General features: G+C 36.2%; 1 protein-coding gene across 2 annotated transcripts; it reads right to left on the bottom strand.

The window, feature by feature from the left end:
- Nucleotides 1-2,360: 2,360 nt before the first annotated feature.
- elovl4a (ELOVL fatty acid elongase 4a) lies at nucleotides 2,361-8,958 on the bottom strand. Of its 2 annotated transcripts, none has more exons than XM_053495151.1 (7): nucleotides 8,872-8,958; nucleotides 6,749-6,840; nucleotides 5,762-5,949; nucleotides 5,499-5,579; nucleotides 4,813-4,984; nucleotides 3,253-3,380; nucleotides 2,361-2,999 (listed from the first exon to the last, which is right to left on the bottom strand). In XM_053495151.1, exons 2-7 carry the CDS (start codon nucleotides 6,813-6,815, stop codon nucleotides 2,691-2,693), a joined length of 945 nt encoding a protein of 314 aa, XP_053351126.1. In that variant the 5' UTR covers nucleotides 6,816-6,840; nucleotides 8,872-8,958; the 3' UTR covers nucleotides 2,361-2,690. The 2 variants fall into 2 exon arrangements, with proteins under 2 accessions (XP_053351126.1, XP_053351125.1); XM_053495150.1 differs by having other exon boundaries at nucleotides 6,749-6,817; nucleotides 8,872-8,916.
- Between the last annotated feature and the right edge of the window lie 1,356 nt (nucleotides 8,959-10,314).

The following is a 10,314-nucleotide window of genomic DNA, read 5'->3' as shown; positions in this document are numbered from 1 at the left end:
GCACAATTTGTTGACATCTGATCATCGCACCCTTATGTGCGTTTTGAACATGCTATTCCAGATCATTTTTTAAATGTGCTGTCAGCCTTCATATTTAGAAAGTTTTCATTGGGGTTGATGTCAGGGCTCTGTGCAAACCACAATGTCTTTGTGGGGCATGATGTGCACAGGGATGCTGCCATGCTAGAAATTAAAATGTTATACCCATCAGAAACATCCTATATAATTGTATAGCCTTGTGTGGCAACAGCATGGTGAAGGGCTTGCGTGTATGTGAGATTGTAAGATGTTTAAAAACCTATGGCCATATAGTGAATTTCCAACAGTTTCTGTAGCGCCAGTTAATTGTGTGTTGCTAATTAATTTCTCTGGTGGAACACATGCTCCCTATACACTTTTAACCACTGTCACTTTAATAGAAATGATGATGGTATGTTTATGAAGAATTAAAGACACACAGTCTTCTTCTTCTTCTTCTAATGTTTTCAGAAGGCAGGTTCACCACATAGAAGAAAATTTGTCTTTTCTTTCCCATTTTCCTGTAAAGAACTGGCAGCAGGGAACTGTGCACTGGCACTTGAGGTTTTGGCTTTTTCTCAGTATGACACTCAATGTGCTATGTCCATAATGGACTCAGGAACTGGGTGTTAATTTCTGTATAAAGTAAATAAATTCTACATTTAAAACTATAAATCATCATCATCATCATCATCATTCTTACCATAATGTAGTGTTGTAAGTTACATTTTTCATACCTTTAATTATCCTGTATCCTGTACCATTAACTGAAACATGTTTTTTTTTCTGTTGATTGGATGCATTTAAATTAAAAGTCTAATCGTACAAATACTGTGGTTGACATCAACAGAACAAGCCACCAACATGTTTCTTGTAGCTATTTGTCTGGATATATCTTTTTAAAAAAGTAAGCAGCAGTACAGCATGTATACCCATAAAATATTATCTCATTTGTGTAAAAAGGGGGAGAGCAGAACCATGTACTGTTGCCATAGGAACTTTTGTCTGTATTGCTGCGTTTGACCAGGAGGAGGAGAGATGCTGGGCTCCGATTGGTCCTTAGGGATCCTCATCGTCTGTGATTGATGGAGATAAAGAGGCAAATTGGACCCCTGTAGCAGCTGGGGTGGGTGGGACCCCAAGAAGCAGCTGGTGTGTTATTGTGTAGTTACCTTCTGGCAGTTCATAAAGGAACAAGATTGAATGTTATATTAAGAAATAGTATGGAGAACACTGAGAACTTTTTACAGGCAATAAACAAGTACTATAAATTTTATGGTGATAAATGAAAATGACCTGATGTAACTAAGACTGTTTCAGTATGGCCTAGTGTTATATACTACATTATATATGTTAAATATTCATATTTATCCAATTAAATCTGCTCAAAGGCCAGAGAAGCAATCAGTGACAAAGGATGAAAAATAATTGAAAACTATCGTCTTGCCTCTATTTTTGCAATTATATTTTTCATATATAGCATTTATATATACTTAAAAAAACAGAAAAGGACATGACAATGAAACAAAGAAAGATCCCTTCATGATAGCCATTTTATTTTAAAAGCACAATGTACAAAATTGCGCAGCATATACAACATAAAAACAATTATTTAAGAAGACGAACCACAACAGCATTGCATTTTTTGGATAAATATTCAAAAGTATGAGATGCTGCTTTAAGACTGTGTTGAGGAACAACTGAATTTTCAGACGGCAATGGCAGGCTTAAGAGAGTATTTTTATTACCATGTGTTGTCTTTGAACTTGAACATTATGCCTCTAAAATCTTTATGAGCACAGTCTGCTAATAGTTTAACATCAAAACAATTTCCTTTTGTCACAATCTCATGGAAAAGCCAATGGTTCAGGAGCTAGGCATCACATACTTTAGCTGCTGTTAAGGCCCTTTTGAAGAAATTAAAATGAGGACACTCTTGTAAGTGACGTAATACTTTTTTTTGAAAATAATATAAAATATTGAAACATAAATAACATTGGTTGATGTTTATACTACATGATATACTGTATGAAGCAGGGTACACGCCGTCATCATTTTTTCATGATAGAGTCAACTTATAATGCATAGAACGAAGCAACAGCAGTGTTAAAAGACATAAAATGCTGAATTGGGCAAAACTGCTTTAGAATGAGTTCAATTTGGATAATAAAGGCATGTACGGTACAAAATAAAATGCAGAGATGGCTTTTTTACTTGTCTTAAGTATGTAGTGAATGGCATGTAAACATGCTGGAATTCTGACCGGAAATCTAACACATGACAATCAGAAATATAAGGACATTGAATGCAGACACACAGAGGAAGATGATGATTTTTTTTAAGAATTGTTTAAATAATTGTATGCTTTGATAGAGAATTCAGGCTCCCTTAATCATGACTATTTCATTCTTATTACAGGGTTGCTTATGCATAAAATCAGCAAAAACACAGCTGTAAACAGAAGGACCAAAAGTTTGTTCTTAACAAATATTTCTAATCTTATCCACCCTAACTGGTGGTAGCAAAGCCCACACAGTGACCTTTGAGCCTCCTCCAAACAGTCATATCCTCATCCCTGGCATCCTACAAATGTACTGCTCCTTAACAAATGTCCCATCTCTTATATCCTTTCTCAAATATGCCTGCTTCTGCATCTCAATCCTTCATCTGCTCTAGTCCCGCTTTGCCCTGCCCTTCCTCTTCCTCCTCCCATTTTCCACTACCACAGGCTTCTCCACCATCTTGCCACTCACTCCATTACTGATTGCCATTCCATTAGAAGCTCCATTAGACAGTGCCTTGCCAGCCTTGGACAGACCTTCACGGCGTGGCTGGCGACGATATGTCTGGTAGTAAAAGTTCCCAAAGAGGACAATGAAGGTGAGGGCATAACCAATCAGACACCAGTGCATCCATTTAGGGAAGGGGCAGTCAGTGTAGAGCGATAGAGCAGTATGACCAATAGTGACATGGAACTGGATCTGCAGAGGTGGAAAACAGATGTAAAGTGAGGGTAAAAAGACATTCTGGGAGAAATTATTTTTAAATATTACACACGACTTCCCTAAATTTTAAGCAATTTTACAATTACAGTAGTATTTCCTCGCCACTGGCTTTAGTTGTGTTTTTTATTATTCTAAGTCAAGTACAGCTGCCTTCAAAAACAAATAAATGAAGAGATTCATAAATGAGACAGTAAAAACATCACAGCACAATAAATGAAATTCAAAATACCATTTGGATAATTGTCAGGTACTTCTTCCACCACAAGTATTTCTGGATCTTGGGACCACACGCAGCCAGTCCATAATATAGATACATAAGAACATGGATTGCAGCATTCATATGAGCACCAAAAAATGCTGTAGAGGGAAAAACAAACACATTTTTTATTCATGCTGCCATTTAGCAAAATATCATCATATGCGGTACAGATTTTCTCTAGATACATTTTAAAATGAAAACTACTAATCCCCCAGGGTGTATTTTTTAATAAAAGCTTTGACAGTAGGCCCAACTGTGATTCCAATTACAGGTTTATATCAATGTCTTTATGTATGTATATGAATGTAAGTTTTATGTACTATTATTTCAAAGTTTTGAGGACCCCACCGAAAGAAGCAAGAAAAAGCACAAATAGCAAAAGATTAGGTCAAATTAGTTTTATCTATATGATTTTTCCAAATTCTATTCATTCAGCTCCCACATTCTTTTCACATAAGATAAATCAGCTTATGTAATTAAATTAAAATATACATTTAAGTATAAACATGCAAGTATCAAATCAGTGTATCCATCTGTTGGCTGACTTTAATTAAACTCATGCTTTAATTGTTTTTTTGTTACTTAGCCTCTGGCTGAAAATTGGAACAAAGACAAAAGACAGAGTTTTCGTGCACACTAAACCTTTTAAATTACAAATCAATATTTTTTAGAAATCTCTAAAATATTGCCATTAAGTGCACCGTGGCTCTTAACAGCATCACCACTGCCAGTGAGGGGTGAAAGTCTTTAAAAGAAGAATATATTGCACTTTTCATCAAAAGTGTTTTGTTATGGATAACAATCTACACCAGAGGAAAATAATTCTCCAAAATGAGTGAAAGTCTAAAAGAAATCACATTATGCGGTAAAAAAGGTTTTCATTTATTCACATGGATTTTAATGGCAAAGGGGAGCATAATCTTAACCTAAATGCATTAAAATGAGTATGTTTTCTGTTAGTATATGTTTATTTACTATTTATAGAAGGAGTCGCCAATATCAGTAATTGTAACTGTCATTAATTTTTCTCCACTGGAACGTCTTTGTGGCAGAGTGCTTTCCAGTTTCTCAGTCACACATAATAAGCTGCAGTTCATCATTTTTATTCGAGGAAGGTGAAAAAAGGCTGGTGAGGAAAGGACTATTTATAGTTGTTACAGTGAAAGTCGTCATTAAAAACTAATGGACGGTTTACAACATTAAATGTGCTATGAATGTATATAGAGCAAAATGTCTTGTTCTTTCAATTACTGAGAAATTGCCATGAGGAATAACCTGCTTCAGGACATGTAGTAGTGCGAAATATTATTTAAAGTGATACAGTATCATTCACTATTTTCATATAACAGCACAAGACGGGGATACACCCTGGACAGGGTGTCCAATCCATCACATAGAGCACATCCTGTCATGTTTTTTTCCTTACATAATTTTTGGTGAATAATGTATTTAGGTTACATGCAGCAGGTAAATATATTGACCTATTTCCCTCCTAAACATTTAACTGTCATGACTATACCAAATACTTACACTGTCCACCTGCAACCCATTTGATGCCAATCCACCACAGTGTAAACATGGTGCAGTGGTGATACACGTGCAAAAAGCTGACATGGTTGAACTTTTTACGAAGGATGAAAAACACTGTGTCCAGATATTCAACCCCCTTTGACACAAAGTACCACCAGAGAGCAGCTGCAACCTGTTTAGAAAGACATGCAACATTAAACGTTTATTAGAAAATAAAAGAGTATTATATAATATAGTTATCATTTTATAACTGTTTTAGTGAATTGTGTTATTTTTGTCTATTTTTATCTTTTACTTCTTTCATGAATTTCATAACTATTATTTAAGTAATTTGAGCTTTGATGTAAAACACAAAAATTTATTACCTGCAGTACCTTCGATTAATTTATAGTATAACTTATGTCTTGACATCCTCTTAATGATTGAAATAGGTTAATAAAAATATTCATTATACAATATCATGACCTTTGGCTTATGCAAGCTGGGTTATTTTTTAGCCTTGATGGGGCTGGCATTGAAACTGAGCTCACTCTTCACACACCCTCTTTGAGTACACTCCTTGGCTAGATAAAAGGAAGGGATCAGGTTGCTCTTTCATTTTCCATGGGCTGGTACAGTCATGGCGACAGGCATAAGAACACTGCAGTTAATCATATCAGAGCCTCTCTTGAAGGACCCCAACTCACCCTGACTTCATTAGGGTCATCAGAATAGTCCACTGGCTGGCAGAGGTAGCTGTAGTTTGCTGCCCTTGCTGCAAGGAAGAGCTGTAATAGATCAACAAACACAGCTATTAGACAAATCTATTCAATTAAATGCATTAAAAAGACAATCAATAACGAGTCATGTAAAAGTCTCAGAAATGACACGTTTAAAGTTAGATCAAATTTTGGATTTATTATTACAATATTGAACTTACTTTGACTTATTGCATCCTAACTGGACTCACCTCTTTGAAGATGAAAAAGTTAAGAATAACCATGCTGAAATTGTACACAATTAGGGTCTTCCTGAGCTGAAAAGCCTCCCTGTTCCGCATGAACTTTGGCCCCAGCCAGAGGAAGAGCAGGTATGAGGAGCTGATGGCCAGTGTGGGGAGAGGAGAGCCCATAAGAGGCCATTTTTCCACACGTTTGTCTGGAACAACAAAAGAACCAGCAAGTATGTAAAAGCTGATCCATGACTCAAACAATAGCAGCTACCCTTATCACTTAAAGTGCCATCAATTATGATTACTGCTTTAGCTCCATTAGCAACCATATTCATATTTAAAAGAGAAAATGCCTATGTAATTGTGAGCTTCTTCAAGCTTGTGCATTCAAAAGGGGGTGAAGAGCACATTTTCACCAGTGTGCTGCACCACCTCATGCAGCATGAATAGCAGTTAAAAAATTAAGCTGACTGGCTTCAGATATCTTGGAGGAAGTATGTGAAACTGTTAGTAGTATTTGAAAGCAAATCAATGTAGTCACTTCTTATCTATACACACAAACATAACTGAATGCACTGATGCTCTACCAAGGCAGCTGTGCATCCATTTTCAGTTCCTTCAGAGGTGAAAATATATTCTGTGCGGTTCAGACAAAGGCTTTACTGTCATAGAGAAGACTGCAATGTAGAGGAAGACTTTGAGCAGCTTCACATTGGTTAATAACGTCAAATACATTCAACCACTAAACATCATTTAACATCAGTAGATTTTAAAATGCTACTGACTTTTACTGACAATTACCTGATATTAATGCTTGATATAGATTGACAGCTTTTAACGTTTCTTTTTTTTGGTATTTATCATTCTCAGAGAAAATTCAATTATAGTGCATATATAGTTCTCTCGGTTGCAGTTTAATCTGATATCCATGTTCCCAAGGATATAATGTCTCGCAATTGTTGCATCATATGAAATTAGAAAGAAAATCAAGGAAATTGTACTTACCTGCAATGGTAAGACTCCATTTGTAGAATTCGATAGTGTCGTTGACTAAATGTGTTACAATATCCATCTCTGCAAAATACGTCCTAATTGTCCTTCAGTATATAAAATACAACATTGTAAAAATTAAAGTGAATCCAAATATAACAATGACATAGCTAGTCTAAACTATTTCATGTATAATGACTGTTGTGCAGCTGCATACAACATGACGCACATTACAAAAATAAATATGACTACAACATGTGTAATGCTTAGGCCCTGATCTGTATAGCTCCTGTTGAGGCCCTGATCTGTAAATCTCCGATCTGACCAGATTTAAGCATTTCACTACATATCGTACTGTGTATGACTGTGTATGTGACAAATAAAATTTGAATTTTGAACAAGTTTGTTAACAAGGTCTTTTTTCCTCCAGCCATAAATTAGTTTCAGTGTTTCTTTTTCGCAGTGAAACCATAAAGGCTAGTCAATATGAAGTGCTGCCTAAAGGAGTATATCATTACAGTAAATTTCACTTATATCTTGTATATCATTTTAAACAAAAGATACCCTCCTAAAACAGGGCAACAGAGTTTCAGATGCTGATTCAGATCCCAAGTCAGATGCGATGGCAACATCCCTGACAAGAAAGAAACCTTAAGAAAAAACAGATGCAACACCGAACCCACCCTCTTGTGGGCAACACTGAATTGTGAAATTTAAAATAAATTCTGTGTTGAAGTGTTACATGAATATTAACTGTTTGTTTAAATCTTCTGTTAAATATATAAGTGAAACTGGTGTTTATGTTTACAGGAAACTGGAACAAATGTTAGCCAGGCCCTATACATTAGAGACTAAATAATCCAATATAGTATTTTCCGAGCCATTAAAAACCAAAAGCATTTATTTACAATCAATCTACAGAGTCTGATATATATCAGCAACTAAATACTAAGATATATATTTGATTGCACAAGAAAAACACGAACAAGGAAACAAATGATTACAGAAAGTAAATGGGCATAAACAATGTCATATAGAAATACTATAGGCTACTTATGTCAGATTTTCAGGTGCATTTATTTGCATGTTTATTTAATGATCCATTCATCTTGTTTATTTTATTTTATTTTTTTAAACACATTAATTACAGGATCTATAATTATAATTCGTTTTCTCAATTTTGTCAGAATTTATCACAAGTACTGATTGGATTTTTTGTACAAAAGCCCCAGTGACACGTGTCTCTTGTTAACCGCAAATAAACAGCAGTTATGTCAGAAATCGCTCTTGGCCAGGTAAATACATCAAAATAAATGGTCTGTAGGCGAAATAGCACAAACAGACGTCTACTAACGTCGTGGCATTTTTATTCACTAAAAGGACAGACTGCTTTTTCGGATGTCGGGAAATGAGGGCAAAGCTGAGAGGGCGAAAAAAAAAAGCCATTTTGTAATTCAGGAACACGTGAGCTTGCTAAAATCCTATTCGCTTTTACTACATCCGAAACCGCATTGTGCCATCCTCAGTGAACAGCAGCCTGAGGCTAAACCTTATGCATTTCTTCATGCAATAAGCATGGACGTTATTTATGAATAAAATACATCGACAGGCTGTCTGTGACTTTCCTATTAAATAGAGGCCTCTCCTTTTCCAGGCTTATCCTCACTAGGGCCATGAGACAAGAGCAGCAGCACCAAATGGCGATGAAGCACCTGCCCAGGATCAGCTCAAGTACAGGGTTTGTACTGAATATTACCTCCCCTCCCTACACACACACATACACACACATGCACGCACGATCAATTTAATTTATATTAACACACCGTCCTATATACAGAGTCAGAAAGTATTATTATTTTAATACAAATTAACCGGTTATCTAGTGCACCCGATATAACCTAGTGTAAACCATAGCTTAGAATGAACTGCTGTTATCTATCTATCTATCTATCTATCTATCTATCTATCATTGTGATTCGCGTTGTTTTATCCTTACCGTACTGCGCATAAAATCCCTTTCTAATGACATTCAGCACAAGGTCATGCGACACAAATGTTCCGTTTGATGTCAAGAATTCAAATGTGACATAAATAGTAAAATTCAAGATACTTAAGAAATAAATAAATCAGCAACAAACCTGGGTGTATGTACAGAGCATCCTACACGGACATTTGCATCAGTGCGTTTGTGGCTGCTGCTCTCCCGGCGCTCCAGTGGAAACAGGCTGAGGTAAAATGCGCATGCGCCGCGGCCCGTACGAAGAGCTTGCGTTTACCCTTATCTGATCTGAGATCCGCTTCAGCGACACAAACCCCCCACCCCCCACCACCCACACCCACTCCAAAGCCTGGTTATTGTCAGAATCTTATCCGCACCCTGCAAATCAGTAGCCCCATTGGCATACAACAATACACCATTGAAACACCAAAGTCACACCATTACACATTAGAAAAGCCTAACAGATTCCATGGGGACTTACAAATTCGAGGCACTGTCAGGGAGGACAGATGCCAAACGGTTTTTTATGTACACCTGTCAGCCATATCATTAAAACCACTGACAACTGATTTGAATAACTAATATCTCCTTGCTACATGTCTAGGGTGGGATACATTAGGCAGCATGTAAACAAGCTTTTCTGTTGTAAGCAGGAAAAAGGTGTTTAGAACTGTTTGAATCTGACATTGGCAAAATAGTGATAGTGGGACTACAGGGTCAGAGCACCTCGAATGCCAAATACGACTATTTTCAGGATGCAGTGGTTAGTATATACCAAAGAGTTTCAAGGAAGGACAACCGGTTAGCTGGTGATAGGGGTTATTGTGCCCAAGGCCCACTGATGTGCGGGGAATGTTTAAGCAGAATGTTTTTCTGCTCTTCTATAAGAGATAGATGAGCTATTGTGGCACAAATTACTGAATGATAAAAAGGTGTTAATACACAACTGAAGCATTTGAAGAAGATTCCTTGGTCTGATAAATCATGCTTTCTTTTACAACATGTGGATGGCTGTGTACTGTATGTATGTATGTATGTATGTACTGTATGTATCACTTATCTGAAGAAAAGATAGCATAAGGACGCACTATGGAAAGAAAGCAAGCTTTTGAAGGGATTTTGATACTTTGGGCAATATTCTGTCTGAAAACCATGAAATTTTTGGTATTTATGTGGATTTTACTTTGACATAGACAAGTGTCAAGACCTTATTGCAGACCAAGTACACTCTTTCACAGCTAGGTTATTCCATGATGCCAGTGGCCTCTTACAACATAATCATATATATATATATATATATATATATATATATATATATATATATATATATATATATATATATATACATTTTTTTTTTACCTTTTTATTATTTTTTTGTGTGCAAAAACAGAACAGATCGACTGTATCTGCACAATGCAAAGAGGGAAAATCATAAGCCATCGTTTTAGAGAAGCAATTGTTACAACACATGAACAGGAAAGAGTTAATAAACCATTTCCAAACAATTTGAAGTTCATGGTAGAAGATTATTCACAGGTGGAAAGCATTCAAGACAGTTTCCAGGCTTCCCAGAAGTGGATAT

The sequence above is a fragment of the Clarias gariepinus genome, chromosome 4 (genome assembly GCF_024256425.1).
Source record: "Clarias gariepinus isolate MV-2021 ecotype Netherlands chromosome 4, CGAR_prim_01v2, whole genome shotgun sequence".
In the NCBI taxonomy this organism is placed as follows: domain Eukaryota; kingdom Metazoa; phylum Chordata; class Actinopteri; order Siluriformes; family Clariidae; genus Clarias; species Clarias gariepinus.
The sequence above is the reverse complement of the archived record's forward strand: the minus strand, read 5'-3'. Positions and strand labels throughout refer to the sequence as shown.

Bases quoted from the DNA above. Each gene is read 5' to 3' on its own strand.
- elovl4a (XM_053495151.1), bottom strand. From the start codon at position 6,815: ATGGATATTGTAACACATTTAGTCAACGACACTATCGAATTCTACAAA. The intron at 5,580-5,761 runs GTGAGTCCAGTT...GATCTATTACAG, and splicing joins ACTTTTTCATCTTCAAAGAG to CTCTTCCTTGCAGCAAGGGC. The intron at 4,985-5,498 runs GTGAGTTGGGGT...CTTTCTAAACAG, and splicing joins ATGACCCTAATGAAGTCAGG to GTTGCAGCTGCTCTCTGGTG.